The sequence below is a fragment of the Nyctibius grandis genome, chromosome 18 (genome assembly GCF_013368605.1).
Source record: "Nyctibius grandis isolate bNycGra1 chromosome 18, bNycGra1.pri, whole genome shotgun sequence".
Classification (NCBI taxonomy): Eukaryota; Metazoa; Chordata; class Aves; order Nyctibiiformes; family Nyctibiidae; genus Nyctibius; species Nyctibius grandis.
This window is the reverse complement of record NC_090675.1, coordinates 10346090-10365908: the sequence shown is the minus strand read 5'-3', so window position 1 is coordinate 10365908 and position 19819 is coordinate 10346090. Positions and strand designations below refer to the sequence as shown.

The 19819-nt window shown below is 46.6% G+C and overlaps 1 protein-coding gene across 3 annotated transcripts; it reads right to left on the bottom strand.

The window, feature by feature from the left end:
- Positions 1-3388: 3388 nt before the first annotated feature.
- Positions 3389-18270, bottom strand: VEZF1 (vascular endothelial zinc finger 1). Of its 3 annotated transcripts, none has more exons than XM_068415711.1 (7): positions 18115-18270; positions 11915-12720; positions 11247-11310; positions 10059-10242; positions 8415-8630; positions 6156-6200; positions 3389-5808 (listed from the first exon to the last, which is right to left on the bottom strand). In XM_068415711.1, exons 1-7 carry the CDS (start codon positions 18145-18147, stop codon positions 5381-5383), a joined length of 1776 nt encoding a protein of 591 aa, XP_068271812.1. In that variant the 5' UTR covers positions 18148-18270; the 3' UTR covers positions 3389-5380. The 3 variants fall into 3 exon arrangements, with proteins under 3 accessions (XP_068271812.1, XP_068271813.1, XP_068271814.1); XM_068415712.1 differs by having other exon boundaries at positions 12023-12720; XM_068415713.1 differs by lacking the exon at positions 6156-6200 and having other exon boundaries at positions 12023-12720.
- Positions 18271-19819: the final 1549 nt, after the last annotated feature.

Sequence of the window (19819 nt, the reverse complement as noted above, 5' to 3'; positions counted from 1 at the left end):
ACTTTATCAAATTTCTTTACTGTCCTTTGATACGGTTCTTAGCTGCTAATGATGCTAGGAAGTAAAAAGAAATTGGAATAGAAATACACAACTATGAAGAATTAAAATAGCGAATTTAATTCAGCTTCAGACAGTTCCAACTAAATTGATAATTAATTCCCTGAAAAACAAACCTTGCACAGAAAACACAGAACACAAATGGTTTTGTCTTGACAGCTGGTGAGCACAACTGAGAAGGTGAATGGAGCATTTCTGCCTTCTCTGGAAAACACAAGGTGCCAGACCTTCGGAAAATGGCCCTTGGTGTTTCACGGAACGGGTTGATTTTGGAGGTAGCTATTGGAAAGGCTTTGCAAGGAAAGCAAAGGTCTGTCCTGACACAAGCAGGGGTTTCAGAGGCCCACGTTGAAACGTTTCACAGATGCCTGGTTTTCAAAAAGTGTTCACGCTTCCTTAAAGAAAAACCATGGGCTTTTTAAAATGGCTCAAATTAGCCCAGAAATCTGAAGAGCAAAAAAAAAAATGTATTATTTTCAAAAATCGTAAGCCCAGCTTTCCCAGCAGCCTTTTCTTGGGCTTCAGGGAGATGCAACGTACGACAAAATGAATTTAACGTTGAGCGCGCTCGGCAGCCAGCGATGAGGGAGCTGGCTGGACAGCCTGGCTCAGTTTCTCTTTGCACTGAAATACTTTTTCCAAACCAATACCAAAAAAGGTTTGTTTCTAGGTCAAGACCTCAGCACGAAATTTTAACCAGGGACTGACAGTCAAATCTGAGCACAGCTGTAAAACGGATTCGCAGCAGCAGCTCGGGCATTCTTTTTCTAATTAGAAAACAGTCACTGAGCCTCGTGCGTTTAAAGGTGAAAGCTATTTTTGACATAAAAATTAGCACGTAGTTCCTCTGTCATCCTTCAGTTGCTGCTCTGGAAGCTGTGAGCGGGTGATCCAAAGATAAGCAAGAAATATAAACATGCTGAATTAAACAAATAGGTAGAAGGGGATCAAGTTTTAAGTTTTATTCTGACAATTAGGAGAGGAAGCGATTTATTTTTCCACTTACTATTTATCCTAAAAAGCGCTGGTAAAAAGGTCCACTTAAGCACTCAGACAGACCTCAAAGGCATTTAAAAACTTGAAGTGCTTTTAATAGCTGCCTTTTGAAAATACTGTTACATCTATTTTCGAGATGGATAAACTAAACCACCAAGAAAGCGAGGCAGGAGTTTTCAGAAGGACCCAGCAGCAGAAAAGTCCAGTTCTCAACAGCTCAGCTGCCACACGAGGACCCAAAGTGGGAAGATAAAACAGCGTCGGAGGACGGGATGCTTTGAAAAACCTGAGCGCTCTTTAAATCCGAATTTGCCTGCCTTCGTTGTTTGGTGGGAACCTAACCCTGTCCGCCTTGAAAATTAACCCCAGTCAGTTTCCAAAATACGACTCAGAGTGACTGTTTCTAAAATAAAAGTGAGGGAAGAGCGAGCAGAACTTGGAGGGCTTATCACCACCAGTAATGCCACCGACTAATCCCTCGGCAGCCCCGGCCCCTTTATGTAACCCAGGATTGCGGCAGCTAAAACAGCTTATTGGGGTTTTGGTGTTTTTCTTTAAACCTCTCATGGACAAATGCAAACACATTAAATACTTTTTCCTTCTGCCACTCTAAAGAAGAAGTTATTCTAAGAGGGGGAAAAAACATCTTTTATTTGTGAACAATGGCAAATAGAATTTAACTCGTACGCTGAGAATCACACGTGTTTCTCTCTCTCATCCGTGACCTTGACTGAACAGAAATCTTCCCAATTTACAGCACCGGGGTATAACTCGACATAAAAGGTCGAATCCCAAATTCCTCCTCACCCCAAACACCCTCTGGAAGCGGTGGGGTGTTCCAAATAAAGAAAAAACCATGCCCAAGGTAGAGCACTTGTACAACGTCCCGGCAGCGTGGGGGGCTGTGCCGCACCAGCCCTTCCCCGCTCCCGCAGCCGGGCGCCGGGGGCTCTCCCTGCCCTGACTGTTCTGACTTCCCGCAGCACAAATCCTTCCAAGGCAAAATTCAACTGTAAAACTTCCAGGCGGTGCTAAGCCACTGACCTCACGCTGAATGCTTATGGAAACTTAAGAAGAAAAAAAAATAAACCCCCTATTGAACTACTTGCAATCGGAGACCTGAATGGGCTCGATATAAAACCCACTCGAATCAACGGCTGCAATAGGCTTCCCTGGATGTTGGACTAGATCCAGCTTAAAAGTTTCCATGAAATAAACTAGGCTAAGCGCATCAGCTGCATGGAAACTAACTCGGTGTAACAGGAGCATCTGTTCTTCACATCCACCATTTTCTTAGAGTCTTTAACTTCCCAGCGCCGCGGTGACACGAGCTGCCGTGCAAATCACTCATCGCTGTCGGGCGACTACACGTCGTGTCCCGAGAGCAGCTGCCCTTACTGCCTGCCACACCGTGCAGGAACCAGCTGCTAGAAGGTAGCGTGCGTGCTGTAAAAACTACGTGACCAGGTAGCTTTGGTTTGTCAAAAAACAGCTTAATGTATTTCGTACGATGGCATTACAGAGTGAAATTAATGTCTGTGTTGAGACAGCTGAGGAGCACACCTCGGAACCATTTATACACGGTACAAAGCAAATGTTTACCCAAGTACAAATGAAACAGGTTGACAATTAGCTAATGTAGCTTTGTGGACATAAACCAGGTACATTCGAGCAGAACCAACATAAAATAAAAAGGAAACAGCCCTTTTCCTATCCCACGCTAAGAGCACCACGGTGAGTGGTTCGGGAAGCCTCTGTCACGCTGAAAAATTTCCTTGCCGGTGTTTAATGTGTTTATTCTACATCTACTCTGCTGGGATAAAAATAACACCCGCGGGGCACACTAGCTGTACGGAGGACCCGCTGCCAATACTACAGTAATTGACAACATACAATTAAGTCTCACACCTGTTTATTGTTAAGTAATCCATAGATAACCACTTCTAGTACAGATTTTCATATTGGCTTTTAATGCTTTTGGTTTTTTTAAGCTCAGGGACACCCAAACTTCATCTAAGGGTCATCTCTGCAACTCACCCAGACCCGCAACGCTACACTTACTATGTTAAACTGGTGCAAGCTGGTGTCATTGCCACGGGTAACAGAGATGGCTTGGAAACTACACATCCCAACATGCAGGGCCCCAGCAGCGCGGGCTGCTCTACGCTACGGGAGGGAGGAGTTCTGCTCTGGGCTGCATTCGCCTCATGCCTCGTCCCGGCCGGATCAGCCTCAGCCATGCAGCTGCCTGCACGCAATGCTCTACACAGTGCAAAAAACAAAGACCTCTACACACCTGGAGTAAGAACAGTGGTAACAAAGTCATAGCTACATATTCTTCTCTACATTTTTGTTTATTGAGACAAACTAATTAAAAGGCACAAACATAGGGCATATGTTTACATGGACATTATAACAAACATATACATTAAAAGTGTAGGAATGTGTTTCCTTTCTGCTAAACAGAAAGTTCCTAAGCTTTTATATATACAAAAGTTGTACAATTTGATGTCCTAAAGTACAAAAGATCATTTATAAAATTATTTTACACTAAGCTCTATTTTTTTTTGTTTGTTTGTTTTTGTTTTACTATGTAGTCCAAGCCCCTAGAACAGTTTCACGTAATGATACAGATACCTGTCACCTGAGCCAGCAGCCTGGCAATCACTGCTTGCACTGACACGGCAGGGTGGGAACGGAAGCAGTACGTTTTGACTAGTCAGTCCTGCTAGCACTCTGTGAAAATGCGCACACGCTAATCTCCATAGCTTTCAACTTCATTAAGATAAAAACATCTCAACTGTAATTTTATTTTTTTGCCTTTTTTTTTTTTTTTTTTTAATGTAGAGCCTTGGGTTTAGGGTGGTTTTTTTTTTTTTTTAAACAAAGTTTTAAAAATGTGAATATGTGACATGATAGTCTAAAAAGTATATCTGTTTCCCTAGGTTTTGCTTTCTACTTTATGTACAGATAAACAGGTTAAGAAATAAAAAGCACATGTAGCTTAAACATGTGTGACCATTTGTGGAGAAGTTCTGGGCTGGATAGTTCAAACCATCAGCCCACAACGCCCACAAATCGATAGAAATGTGTTAACACAATAGAAGAGTAACGTAAAAATGATGATGTTTGCAAATATTTACAAAGTTGAACAAATTTGCACAACACTTGATTAAGAAATAGGGGAGAAATTAAAAGACGCTCTCTGCTTGTCCTGGAGGGGCATCCTACCTAGTTAGTGGTTAGAATAAAAACTGTATACAATTTAATATAAGACAAAACTTCTAGTGAACAACTAACACGTCTGTCCCCTGCTGTAACACCAGCAGGCTCTGATGGGCAGGCAGAGGGCATAAAAATCACACCCAGTGCCTCCAGAATCTTCCAGCTTAAAGCAACATTTCTTAAGTTTCAAAGCACTCCTTTTGCTCCTAGATAAGAGTCCCATAGGGGTCTGACTGTTCAGAGACCATGTTTACATACATTTCGACTCCTCTTCTGTCAGCCATGGCTGTTTCTCACCAAACAGTAACAGTTTTTTTTAAAAAAATGTTGACTACAATGCTATATTCCCTTAGGGTAATATGTTGGGTAATATTTACATCTCCAAATATCAGGTCACAATCCCTATTATATGTTGAAGTTAGAATGATAAGTTATCATATGCTTTGCATATCAGAGCTGGTATCACCTTTCCCATAGGGAATGCTGCCTGAAATTATCATATTCCCAAAGGTAAAATGCATATTTTCTCCAAAATGCATTTTTTTTTTTTAAAATGACAACATTGCAATGCATTTACTCATAAAAAAAAAACATCAACACAGACAAAGGTTCTACACTAGCTCAGAAACAGTGGACTTAACGACCGGCAAGTTAAAATTAGCCATCCACCCTGTTAACGATACAGAGGGGTCTTTGCTAGTGTTTAGATTAAAATAATTCTCTAAGTTATAATTTGGGGGATAAAACATAAAACTTTTTTAATTATTTTTTTTTTTTTTTAAAAAACAACTCTGTCAAATAAGTATCTGCTCTAATTCAGCATCAGTCAGCTAAAAGGTAAAACTTACTTTAAATGAAGTGCTCCAGTGAAACTCAAGTTTGAACCATATGAGCCAAATCAACAGGGGAAGATGCTACTATGGTCTCTGATGGTACGTGTTGCCCCAGTGTCTCAGTCTGAATTCGTTATTAACTAAAACAAAACAACAAAACAAAACAAAAAAACCCAACAGGGAAAAAAAAACCCAACCAAACAAAACCCAAAAAAGAACTGCTGGTAAGGATTCCATTTTAATCCTTCTTAATACTGTTTAGAAATTCTTTACCAGGGAGGAGACGTGGGCAAGGCCTGGGGCAGGAAAGGCATGCTCTCGACTGGTCTCATTGCTATATTTAAGGGACCAGCTAACGTCATGGGCGTGGGGAGGTTCATGGGAGAGGTGATAGTGACTGGATGGGCTATATTCACTGGAGCGGTTACTGGGGTAGGTAAATTGACCGGTGTGGTGAGCGTTAATGGAGATGTCATGGATAATGGACTCGTTATAGTTACAGGATGCCCTAAGTTCATCGGACTGGATATATTAACTGCACTTGATACATTTACTGGACTTCTCATGCTCATTGCAGCTGCCACTGTGACTGGGTTTGTGATAGTCCCAGAAGCCACAGAGGACGTTATATTGAATGGAGTAGTAAGAGTCACAGGCGTAGTAGCAGCAGTGGAGGTTTGGCACAAGTTAGCAGCTTCTAAAAATGAGACATAAAAAGACAAAAAGTTTTTAACACATAAAAAACCATGGACAAGATTTAAAAAGAAAAAAATACAAAACAAAACCAAAAACCAAACAAGAACAGGTACAAATTCTGGAATAATTTTCTTTACGAATTATTAGTAAGTTAAAACTGTTAACATTCTATAGCCCACAAGAAATACAAACTCTCATGCAGTTCATTTCAATTCAATATTTTTTTTCCTGAGAAGTCAAGTGAGGTTGTCTTATAAAGAGGGTTTGGATGTTCATAAACACAGTATTGTACAATCAAAAAAATCCTCCCAAGAGGAACATTATAAATAGAGGAGAGAGTGTACATACCGAATGGTACGTACTCTATAGCCTTCTCAAAGGTGAACTGACATTCTGTGAAGGTTTTAAAAAGTCATTATTAGGGACTGATAAGCAAAGCTCGTTTCAATATTCACCTGCTTATTTCAGTCTTAATTATTGCTACTAAATTGCTCCGCTGATCACAGTACTTCTACTTAGCGATTTTCAAGGCTCCCCACTCAGTACATCTTTCACCCCCACTATCTCCTCAGCTCTCACACAAGCTACAGCTCCACACCAAGTCGCTTTGTTTTTTGGGCTGTGTGTTTTGGGTGTTTTTACTTTGTTTTGCAGTAAGCAGGACTTAGGTGCCGAACAAGGAAGAGGCAAGAGGCCAGTGCCCGGCCCTGCTGCCGGGGGGCTCGAGCAGGGCTGGGCACTGGGGGAGCGGGCAGAGGCGGTCGGGGACGGCGGGGGCATCCCTGGGCATCCATCAGCACCACCTGCCGGCTACCCAGCCTAGAAGGCTCCACAAAGTGAAGCAGGGCGGTGGACATGGGTAAAGGGAAGGGATGGCTGCTAGAGAAACCGACAAAAATATAGTCTAGATCAACGTTATGGCACTTCTAAGTCGTGTCTTATTCCACATTTGTAGGGTAGGACACCAAGCTCAGTCTACACCCACGTTTCAGGAGGTAAGCCAGGAGCAAAGAGTCCACTCTTGCCACTCGGGCAATACAAATGTACCAAGACAGAGTTAACTTTGAAAGCAACATTAGCCCCATTCAAGGGTTACTGTTGGTTCTTCAAAGTCCATATCTAGGAGGGGTGGAAAGGAAGGGAAAGAGTAAAAAAAAAAAAAAAAAAAAAGTGAAAATAAATAGTATTAGACTAAAAAAAATCCCACCTAGTGTTGTAAAGCCAACGCAATGGGCAGCACTAGCACAGGAGAACCAGCGTGGAAAGAGTAGCGCGTAGGCATGGCACTGACTGCTCTAGCTTCACCTTCCCACCCATGCCCCTTCCCCAATTAAGTTAAACTAATATCATCAGTCTGACACCACCTCTGCCCACCCACCTCCCTCACCCACCATTCTGTCCAAAACCACTGTTTCTGTTAAAGCATATTCAATAATCTCAATAAGGACGGACAGGAAGAGGGAACAAGACATAGGAGGGAAGAAGCAGGAAAAAAAATTCTCAAAGATTTTCTAAATCTGACACCCATTTGCTTTATCCATTTAGTGGCCTGATGATATTTAATATTTCTGTTATCACTACATTTTAACAGGAATAAGCTATTTCTATCCTGTCTGATCACAGAATTCAATTCAATTGGAATAACAATCAAGGCGAAAGGAGCTACCAGCCTAATACACACACAAGCCCTAGAAAAGAAAGAGAGTGAAGAAACTGAAAGGAAGTTTAGGAGAAAAGAGAAAAAAAAGGTGAGTCAAAAACATTTATTTCTAAAACAGCTAGTGAAAACCAGTAAGTGGTCACTAAGAATTTCTCCTAAAACATGTAATCCATGAGAGTCACGATAGGCATTAGAAATCAAACTGTTTTGAAAAGAATAAGCTAGCAGGAACTACTACACTCCTAACGACACTAAATTAAAGCAATCTATTATTTAGAAAACTGACATATTGACCAACAACAGGAAGCTATTCAACTTCAATTACAGTAGCATAGGTATATGTAAGCTGAGCGCTAGCAATAATGAAAAGCACAATCACTTATTAGTTAATTCTGTAATGAAAAAAAAAATGAAAGAGATAGAAGAGGAAGTTCTATGAGTTCTAGAAAACTTTATGCAAAGACAGTTACATGATGATAAAGCACATGGAATAAACTGGGAAAGAAAAGATGAAAGGGACACAGAAAGCACCCACATGCAAACTGATGATGCAACGAGAGGGTGGGGGGGGTGTGTGTGTATATACATACATATATACATGCACACAAGTTAACAACTAGTAAATATGCATAAACACAGCTAAAAACCACATGCAAGTCAAAAAAGCACACCCTTGCCTTGGAGCAGAGACAAGCATCCCTTTATAACTGATGACTGCTACGAACACATTCAAGCACAGAAAGCAAAGGGAAGCAAGGAATAAGGAGTTCATTTGCAACAGCCTAATTTGGGTCATGTTATCCTCCTGCTAGTTTTTAGCTATTACTTCTAACATCGAGAACGAAATTTTCATGCAAGCCATCCTCTTCTGACATCTTAAACTCCCTGTATAACTGTAAACTCCAGTATCTTATAAAACCAAGACCAAAAATACTGTTTTGTTTTACCTTTCTTCCTTGCTTTGACGGCCTCTTCCCATAACCTCAGGGTCTCTACCTGCTTTCCAGGCCAACTTGTTACATGTTGCTGCTGCTGCTGCTGTTGCTGCTGCTGTTGTTGTTGTTGTTGCTGTTGTTGTTGCTGTTGCTGCTGCTGCTGTTGTTGCTGCTGCTGTTGCTGCTGCTGTTGCTGCTTCTGATTGCTGCTCTCTTCGCTCATGCATGCTATGCCAATTAAGTAAGAACACAAATTCACCTTGAAAAGTTACTGTTTTCTGCTGAGATGACAAAGGCTTCTCCCGTAAAGAGCATGTGGAATCTCGCAGGATTCCAAGAGCAAAAATCACAGAGGTGTTTTAAACCATATAATTAATTCTATGTTTTAGAAAACTACTTTTCCAAGATCTAAAAACCAAAATGTAGGTCAGGAACGTCTGCTTTCACTGCCCAAAATGACCTTCCTTTCTGATTATTTTGTTTGTATTTTAGGAAGAATGAAATAAAAGACAAGTCTCTAGAATTGAAGCTGGTTAGCGGATTCCACTTGTTCTAAACTTTAGCTCCAGTTTAAAAAACCAACAACCTTTTTACTTTTTATTACAAGTATGACTTAAAATTTTCAGTTTACCTTTACATCACAGCACATTACTACTCTGGCCACATTACAGCTCATCATTTCCACCTCTAAAAACTGCTGTAAATGCCTCACGTGAACTGGCCAAGCACCACCAAACTGCCTTGGGAAGCCAGAGCTGTAACCCTATACCTTGAAAAATACTTCACATCCCAATTTCGTTTTAAGCTCAACAATCAGGCATTTTAGACATTCCCTGTACCTTCAAATTATCCAGGAGTAACAGGAACTGCAAAGATGATGTAAATTAATACTGTTTAAAAGGCTTTAAGGACAAAGTTTCCAAAGACATTCCTTCTCCCTCTTGACTCCTCTGACAACCCATCTTATATCACTAACCATGTAGGTTAACTTAAGTTACAGGGATTTTAATAGAGAAGGTTTGAAAGTCAAGTCTTTGTTTGCTTACTAGGCACTCCCAGGTTCAGGCTTCAGCAGTTCTACAGAGTTTAAGACTAATTACAAACACCTCATTTGGACTCCTGCACAACACCAGCCAAATGCCATCAATGCCCAAAACATATCAGGGCTTTTCTTGTCAGCTGCTGCCAGAGGGAGGAAGCATTGAGCCCCAGGGTCAAGCTCAGAGAAAGCAGAGAAATCTTCCTCCTAATTTTGATGAGCTTTAGATGAGGCTTCAAACCTGAAACTTTGCAGACCTTAGCAGTCCTTAAATATTCTAACATCTCCAGAATTATCTGTTGGACTTTTAGGCCAGTGCAGTTCAGGAAGTAGCATTGCACTATGAAGCTGAGAAAACTTGGGAACTCTCTTCTTCAAGAGATGGGTTATTCTCACAAACTGCAGGGCATTCCTAAGGGCTAAGAACATAGTCTAGCAGCAAACCAATTTCACATATGCCAATTCTTGAGCTGAAGAAGATCCTGTTATCAAACACCTATTTTTAATAGGTGTGAATACCCAGACTGCTGGGTATGTTTTGGCATGTTAACGTAATCAAAGGCAATTCCCTTTGCAAACACATTGTTATTAGAAATGTTTTTAAAACGATCACCTACTTTTATTGATGCCTTGTTTACAGGTATTACAGTTGATACTTTGGCTCTGCCCGTGTGTCTTTAAGTGGCTGGTGATATATGCTGCACTCAGAAGTTTACCACAGATATTACACGATACCTTTCCTTCATGGCGCACCATGTGTGTCCGCAGTCTGTCTTTGGTGGCAAAGGCAGCAGTGCACGTCTAGATGAGGGACAACAGTTACACTTGAAGAGCAGACAGCATCAGTACAGTATGAATTACATGCCCACTGTAAGCCTATTTGACCTCGTGGGTGCAAACAGTATCCCAAGCACACTGACAACCTTCCTTAAGTTTTACCTGTATTTATAGAGAAACTAAAATCAAACTGCTAAACAGAGACTGAAAATAGAAGCTGACTTCTGAGACAATCAGGACAAAGATCATACTCTATACTGCTTGAACTTTCTTAAAATAGCAGGTTGCCTTCCCTAAGCACAAGGTAGCTTATTAATAAAGCCTAGAGCAGGCAAAGTTGGTTTTTGATACAATTTTACTGTACAAATACGAACCTGATATCTTATATTGCTCAATTACTCCTGTTCCCATCCAAATCAGAACAAGGAAACAAAGCCTTTTCCTGATGCTATTCTTTTTGCACAAGACTTTTATTTAATATGATGAGTCACTAAAACACAGGTTGGAACGAGCGCGGATATTCCAAGCAGAACAGTTAATTGTTCAAGGGCAGTCAAATTATTTGTCTCATACTCAGTCACCAACTTACGACAACTTGCTTTCACCTTCCAGCAAAATAACGGATCCGGAATCAACTATTCCAGTCCATTTTAAACAGATATACTGAGAAACATATTTAATTTAAACATGCCGAGGAACACATTGCACACCTTACTCCAGTAATCAGCGCTGAGCTGAGGACGCTGTTACAATCCTACTACTAAGTCAAGTATATCATAAACCAGAGCACCTACGTTGTTCTCCAGGAAAGCAAAAAGCCTCTGATCTCCCTAAAACAGTAGGCAGAGCATCCTTTTAAACTGCCCCTACACTTACATCAGAACTACAGTAAGGTGGATGCGACTTTATTCCTAAACTTGCTTTTCAAAGAAAAGTCCAGGAGTAAATACATTCCTGGAAAGATTATTCACCTGAGATTCTAACGATTCACTAACGTATTGTTCTTAATAAACCATTTCAGCCCTTACTTGGCATTTGAAGGGTCTCTCTGTTGAGTGAACATGTTTAACGTGACAGCTTAAATGATCGGGCCTGCAAAAAAGAGAGGGACAGAGAAGAAAATGCATACTGTTACAAATACATAGGAACAACACCTCGGCCAGCGGCGCAGAGCACTGCGCTGGTGACCCCTCGCAGCCCACATCCCTCTGCACAGCCAGAATAAACACGTTCCCCGTGCCTACGCAGTGGCTTTCCACTAGAGTAACACACAGTTACGCTGAGACCCAGCCTGTGGTTTAAAACTTAACCGTGTTTTTCTTACACACCTGAAAATGGTACGTTTGGTCGTACCGTGTGTAAAGGTGACAGATCAACAGCTCTAAAGGTTGAAGCTTTCTCTGTTGCAAGCACAGATACAAATACAGCCAGCAGCAATGCAAGCTCCCCCACAATGCTCTGTCAGTACGCCTCAACCTCGCCCCGAGACAAGGAGACAGTCTGCCCCGTTCGGTCATTGACCTTCGCAAAGGCTGGTAAAGGGGCTCCATAGTCACCTCCAGTGACACAGACACGTGTCCTGTGGGACCTGGATGAGGTCGCGAAATCATTTCAAAACATTCCCATAAAAGAGCGACCACTTTTGGCCACTGCCAACCCGCACCCTAGAGAGAAACAAGGCTCTTTATCCCCTCACCAATCTTCTAAGATGGCTGGTTCTCCTAGCCCCTCGCTATGATAGCTTAACCCTTCTTGGTTATGAAAAGCCAATACTTGAGCTCGCCTGGGATTTTCTACATGGTACCTCGAGAAGCCTTTTCCACAAACACCACAGGTGTATGGTTTCGTGATGCCACCTTCGTGAGACCTCACGTGGTAGGTCATGCGATCCTTTCTCTTGAAGCGCTGATTGCAAATGGGACATTCAAAGGGTTTTTCATCTGAGTGGGACAGCTTGTGCCGGTTGAGGTGGTAGACATCCCTGAAGGCCTTTCCGCACATCTCACAAGCGTGGTTCTTCTTAACGGGCTTGCTGGGCTTCTTCACGGTCTGAGTCACTGCCATGGCCGTTGCGCCGGCACTACTGCTGGGGTTGGTGGCGGAGGAAGACGTAGTGACTGTGGACAGGATGCCTGCGATAGTCGAAACCAATGAACTTCGGCTGTTGTCACCAGCGATGGTGGAGATAAGGGGCACCATTGTGGTGGGAGTTTTCTTTGGCCGTGACACTAACTTTATCCCTGTGTGGCAGGACTCGTGACGCCTCAAATGGTAGCTGTCCCTGAAAGCTTTGCTGCAGTAAGTGCACACAAAGGAGGTTTTAGGTTTTTCCTTTTTAATCCCAACAATAGCATCCTTTAATGTTTCTGGTGCAGGCTGAGGTTTCTGCGTTATTGGTAAGGGCAGAATCGGCTTCTGATCGGGTGGCTCAACAGCAGAGCTCAGGAGAGGCAACAAACTGTTCTGTGCCGCCTGCTGTTGGTGATGTGAGGCTTCGTGTGCCTAAAACCAAACATTCACACTTAAATTCTATTGATGGGTGCTCACTCTGACACGGTGAGAACAGTTACAAGCTACAGGAAAGCACATTCTAGACCAAAAGCCATTGAGGTAACAACTGGGAAAGGTTACATAATTGTGTTTTTGGACGGGATAAACCGCTCGCGCTCTAAATGCATTCGCTGTGCAGATTCTGTGGTAAGTGTAGGAAGGCACACATCACAACAATCAAATAATTATTAAGTTTCCGGAGGGCAACACTTCTTATGGAAAACAACTCGGTGCTTGTCAGATCTTTCACTAACACAGCGTTTGATCTTTACATAACAGATAACGTGTTTTGCTAACGATCATATCAGATGCCACCTTGGGACTATCTTTGGAGCGTATGAATGTACTGACGGGAGTTGCAAAACAACGCCCCACCTTTAAGCCAAGCTTAGTGCACGCTGAGAACTGAACTGCAGCCCCAGAGAGCCAGGATGCGATAAGGTGTCTTATTCAAACAGCGCGTTCATACCAGCGTGTTAGCACTGAAACCAAAGCAACTCGAATCGAGAGCTGTCGAAAGCCACATTTCTATATTTAGCAGGATCCCGCTGCATTTACACACTGACCACTGTGCTCTTTGCGTCTGGAAACTAATAAGAGTAGCGATATGTTCTTTTTCTCTCCGTCAGCAGCTACTTTGTGATAGGAAGAGGAGCTAATCAATAAGCCCTGGTAGACATCTAGAGATGCTGGAGAACACGAAGGGCACGAGCGGAGAAAAAAGTCCTCAAAGCTGTTTCAAAGCAGCTGATACCAACTGCCTCTGACCTACAGCATCAGTGGGAGAAGCTAAAGGGAAGAGACAGAGGGGAACCCCCCCAAGAGCGTGCTGCAGCAAGCACCGCTCAGCCGAGCTGCAGCCTGCGCTGCTGTGGGCTGCTCTACACCATGCTTGTACCAGGCGTTGTTTATTCTAAGGCAGAAAACACTGTTATTAAAACTCATCCAGCCAGACTGGGACGAAACCCTAGCAGATACAAATTCAAAGTGGTTTAGAAACCACACAGACCAATTCAGCCTAATGGAGCATTAAAATAAATCATTCTAGCACCTTAAGCCAGTTGAAGCGCATCTGTATTCAAGATGTGCCTCAGACCAGTTTTACATCAGTCTCGTCATTAACGCAGCACGCCAGGTCTGAAGCTGAGTTCAGGGAAACTTGCATTCCCATTAGATCAGCACTGCAGCCTTCCAGGACTTCTTCCCTACAGTTTCCTTCACAAAATAGCAAGACTGGAGGCTGTGAGAGCTGAATAAAATGCTGTGCTGGCTTGCAACCCCCAACTTGTCTACTTTTACGCTGGCTGAGGATGGACAGCTTTATGAAATGCACTCAGGCCAATACTCTTCCTACGTGAATCCGTTTCATCGCGTCCTTTGGAGAAGTCAGCATTTCTAGAAGCCCACTTTGGGACTTCTCCTTAGTCGCATCCGAGCGCCAGCCGCTTTGCCTCTCCCGATCGCAGCAGCGACTGCAGCCGCCCTGGTGCAACTCTCCCTCGGCTGCAGGGGGGGTCCTGCCTCCTCCTGCCACCGCACCAGCCCCGCAGCACTTCAGCCACTCACTTTTCAGGAGCGCGATGCCGGTGATCTTTGGAGAACAGCCACCGGTGGATACAAACACCAACCCACGTGGGTGTGGGTACATGCTCCCTAACACTCCAAAGCCTATCTGACAGGAAAACCACTCACAGGAGAAAGCCCGGATTCGGTATGATAACAGGAGACAAAACTTGCGGGAATCGTTAGGAGCCAGGCCAGCCCGTCCGTTTTTATCTGCATTTTAATCCCATCCGTGCCGAAGCTCGGGATGCAACAGGTAGGGTGAGCGTTACCACCCCGCGCCTGGCCACAGCAGCCACCTCAAACAACAGCCGAAGGGGCTGGGCTGCAGAAGGGATTGCTGAAGAGTCGAACGCTGAACTCTCCTGGAGGCTACGCTGCTAAATCAGGGCACGGCACAAGCTCCAGCCTCTCCGTTAAACTTTTGCCTGACTTCAGTGACAATTGTGGATTTGCAACCATTTATTTTCCGTGGTTTTAAAAAGCAATTGAGGTATCTACATTGCATAAGAATAGAGTATGTACAATACACCTTGAAAGTACATTATTAAGCAAGTTGTGTACTTAAATACAATTTTACTTTGAAAAAAACTCTGCAATGTTTTACAGCCAACTTTAAATAAGCATTAAACAATGTTGTTAAACTGCATCAGAAGACACTTAAGAGCACCTAAGGATAGCTCCAGAGATACAGTTTCAAAGGCAGAGCGAGCAGATCGGATAATAGAGAGCCCAAATCCTTTGGACAAGGTTCAAACTTATGCAGTTTATGGATATTTTTAAGCCTTACAGAATGGTCAGCACTTCAAGGTAATGATGCACTTATTCCTACGGAACCCACAGAGACGGGGGACATAAAACAATGTATATTCATAAGGCTCCAGGCTACGAAGCCGCCGCTTATGTAAGGCTGCTTATCTCGGTTCCCAGATAGCCCGCGTTATTAGCAGCACTGTCTTTCTCACCACCCCTCCGTGCAACAAGCGGTGTTCCTCACTTTCCAAGGGCTGCCGGCATTAAAGCCTTTTAAAAAAGGATCAGGCCGTGTTTTTTTTTAACTGGCTGTTCGAGAAGGGAAGACGGCACCTGCTGCACGCCTCTCGCGAGTCGCTTTTATTCAGGCACAGACCACGGTTCTACTTGACCCGGCATTAATGTCAAGTCAACATTTTTGCGATATTTTGACCGTCTGGGACAGGCTCTCGTGCAAAATACCCTCGTTCTATCACTAATTTTTTCTTTCCTGGGGGGCAGTAAACAAAAAAAGCTGTAATTCGTGACCCGGAGTGGTAGGATGTGGCATCGTGAACTTCCAGTGCCAGAGGCTAAAATATTTTTGCGCTCCAGCCTTAATGTGAGAGCAACAAATTAGCATGAGTCATATCTTGAACACTCTGATGGATGATTCCTCCTCACATGAACAGATACAACTTTCACTTTCCAAGCAGATACTAAAAGTGGTTTTCAAAATACGCATTTCAGGGGCTAATAATACCCAAACAAGAGCTGCTCATTCAGTCTCACAATCGCTTCTTTAAAAAGATACAGTTCATCAAAACGCCACCTAAACACCATCAACCAACTTTATTTGCACAGAGTGATTTACGGTCGCACACCCCATGGCTAGCAAGGCTGGAACTGAGACACTGCAACCTCCTCTGAACACATTCTGCTACAAATTACAACTTTACCCACTGTGTATTAAACTGCCCCTTAGAAATCCTGTCATAGCTGAAACACACACTTGTAACACTCCCCCCTGAAGAATGACCGTGTATATTCAGTCATTTGCGTTTGTTATTTAAGTGATACCGGGGAGGGGGGCCAGGAGGGGCTTTTAAATCCACTTTTTGTTACGAGTTTTAACTAATCAGTTGGACCCTTGCTGACATGCGAATGGGAAGAAGGAAAACTAAAGTCACATCAGGAGTATCTGAGCAGCGCTTTCTGCTGGGTGCATTAGGATGCTCCAGCACCCTAAATCGTTGGGTTTAACAAAATGACTCAAGAAAGAATATTCAGCATTTATTATGAGGTCTTAGAGCTTTATTATTTGGGAGGGGGGAAATCAAGAGGAAAGTTTCCACGTCACGGTTTCATGAAGATGCTTCCAAGTTGCACATAGCGAAGTACGTTAGGAGACTCCTTAATTAAAAGCAGCAAAGCCTACTCCTAAATCAGCGTGTGACATCGCTATTTCAAAATACAACACTCTCCAAAAAAAAATAAAGACGAGCAGCAAGAAGCTGGACACGTACTCGAAAGTACTACTTGGCGTTTCTCACGGAGGTTGCTGCAATACCATAGTGCCAGCCTACGAATAATTTCCCCTCGAAAACTCTCAGCTGTGACCCTGAGAGGCAGAAAAGGCGATAAAACAGCCCCAACTCGGAGGGAGATGGCCCTAAACTAAGGAGATTAACTTCTTAGCGTGAAGTTTCCTACGTGCGAATCACAACTGCCCACTAGAGTGAGAAATAATTCGCCGGACCTCAGCCAAACGCGGTGGCATCGCCCGCACTCATCACGAAAAGGCGGAAAACCCAGCGCCCGGCTCCCGGTACCGGCTCCCCAGAACATTCCCGGCGTGTTTTCGGAGACAGAGCACCCGAGCAGTGACTCATCCCTCGGTACTTGCAAGGGAATAATTTTTCCTCTCTAAAGGAATGGTGCTCGCTCTTGGCGGATTTATTCATTCAACTCAGGTTTTCAAACTCGTGTCACGGGTTGGGTTTGGGTTTAATGCCGAGGAGGACAGTGAGTAAGCGAGTGACCGCCGCTGGGAACGTGCAAAGAGGATTATTTTACCTTGAGAAAGGTGATGTGCGGGGCTTTTTTTTCTTTTTCCTATTGCTGCAATTACACATTTTATGTTTCCAAGCTCAAAAAGAGCAGGACGCATCAGAAAACAATCTGGCGTGAAAGGGCTCGGCTCACAAAAGCCAGGGGAGAATTTTTTTTTTTTTTTGCACACTGGATTGTCTTCGGAATTACATAAACAGTGGTGTTTGTAAGTCTGTCTTTCGCAGACAGAAGGGGGGAAAATTGTGACTCAGTTGGCAAAGGGAGGGGTTGCACGCTCCACCGTCCCTATTCCTCCCTATTACCGTTAGCATTTCGCCAGTTTTTACAGAAATCCGTCCCGCTCGCGTCCTATTTTAAAAGAAAACAAGCTCCCTCGTCACCCAGCCCCTGAGTCAGGCTGTTTAAAGAGGGATTAATTTATTCTCCCAGACACGGTGTTTGTTCCATCGGGGTTTTGTTAGAGCCCGGTGGAAGGCCGGGGTTGGGTTTTTTTTTTTTTGCTTTTCTTTTTGGCGGGGGGAAGAGAAAAACAAACAAAAAAAGAGCAGTGATTTCGTGTTTTTTGGGGGAAAGAGAAAAAAAATTTAAAAAAAATAAAATACTAACATTGCCCTCTTTTTACAAAAAAAAAATAAATAAAATAAACGGAACAAGCTCGGGGGGCGGCGGCGCAGCGCCGTGCGCGATCGGCCCGGGGGAGGCGGGCGGGGAGAAAGTGCAGGAGGGAAAGGAGGGAAAAGAGCTGCCGGCGGCGCGGGGCCGGCTCAGCGCTGCCCCGGGCGGGCCGGGCCGGGCCGGGCCCCGCCGCCGCCGCGGGCCGGGCCGGTGGGAGGCGGGCGGGAGGCCGGGCGGCGCCGCTGAGTGACAGCCCCGGCCTAGCGGGGAGCCCGGCGGGCGGCCGCCCGCCCGCGGCCGCTGAGGGGAGGGAGGCGGGGGGGGGGGGGGGCGCGGGCAGCGCCGGCCGCCGCGGGGCCTCACCTGAAAGAGGAACGCGGTCCAGTTGGCCTCCATGGCGGGGGCGTCCCGGCCCTGGGCGGGCGGCGGCGGCGGCGGCTCCGGCGGCGCGGTCCCCCCCTCCCTCCCCCGGGCCCCAGCTACATGGAGCCGACAACAAAGCGGCGGCGGCGGCGGCGGCTCAACATGGCAGCGCCGAGCGGCCGCTTCCGCTAACCTCCGGGCTGCACCACTGCGGCCCAGAGGGGGGAGGCGGCGGCGCGGCGGCCCGGCGGGGCGGCGCGGGCCCGGGCCGCCGCGGCGCCGCCCCCGCCGCTCCCCTCGCCTCGGGGCGGGCGGCGGACCCGGGGCGGCGCGGCGTGGCGGCGGGGCGGGCGGCGGGGCCGGGGCGGCGCGGCGGGCCGGCCGCCCCCCCCGCGGGGCTGGCAATGGGCCGGTCCCGGGCTGGGGAAGCCGAGGCGAGCTGTGGCGAGAGAAGATGGAGGAGCGGGCGAGGTGTCCAGGGCCGCCGCCGCCGCCTCGCCGCGCCCCGGCCTGGCCCGCGGGGGCCGCCCGCGCCGCCCGCCCTCCCCTTCACCCCTCCCCGCCCGCCCGCCGCGCAGGGAGGGAGCCGCGGGGGCGGCGGCGGGGGGCGGCTTCGCCCGCGGGTGCGGGACGGCGGCGGGCGGAGGCCCCGCACGTGCCGCCCCGCCCGCCGGCGGCACCGCCGGGACCCGCGGGGGCGGGAGGGGGGGAAGCGGGGCCGCCCCGGGGGTCGCCCGGCGCCGTCTCTTCCTCGGCCTGCCCCGGGGATCGCCCCCGGCCCGCCCCGGGGATCGCCTCAGCTCCCCCGGGCTGCCGTGGCCCGAGCGGTCGCGCCGGGCCTGCCCGGGCCTCGCACCCAGCGCCCCGGGGTTCCCGTCGGCAGCAGCACACCGCGGGGGCTGCGCATCCCCCGGGCAGGGACACGCTCCCAGCCGGTGGAGCCCCGCGCTCGCTGCCTCTGGCCCGGCTCCGGGGGCTTCCCCGGCCCCCCCTCCCCGCAGGCTTTCCTACGCACGTCAAAGTAACAGACTGACCGGGTTTGCTTGTATCTAAGGCATCTTCAGCGCAGCACCTGAATGCAAATCAAAGCCACAAGCAATTAAGTATATACTTACCGTTAATTACGTGTTTACACACATCAAGCACATCCCTGACAGGCGGCAGGACGGGGCCCTGAGCTCCCCGCACACGGAGGGCTCCTCGCGCCTCCCCGGTGCTCTCGGGGGATAGGGGAGGACACGGGGGCACGGGGTGGGCACTGGGGGCACCTGTACGGTGGCCTCTGTGAGGGGTGTCTGGCACACACAGGACAGACACGGGTGCGGGGGGTTAAACCCTGCGAGAGGATGGGTATTAAACCAGACCTCTGCTCACAGGCAAGGGCTGTCTTCCCCGGGGCCGGGGCAGATGAGAACAAGCTTATACGGCTTTATTATATTTTTTTCCCCCAGCTCCGATCAATCCTCTTTGCTCAGGCCCAGATCCACGCTGAGCCGTGCTGCATGTCTGAGGCCTCGGCCGCTGCGGCACCCACTTCACCAAAAACACCCGGCGGGGTCGGGCGCGTGAAGGAACAGAGCCGCGTCGCTGCGGGCTGCTGCGCGGCGTGACCTCGGCGAGCAGGGTTAAACACAGCCCGCGCTGACGAAGTTTCCCATCGTACTCCCTCCCTCATGGGAGAGCCGGGTGGTTTTTCGCGTCTCCT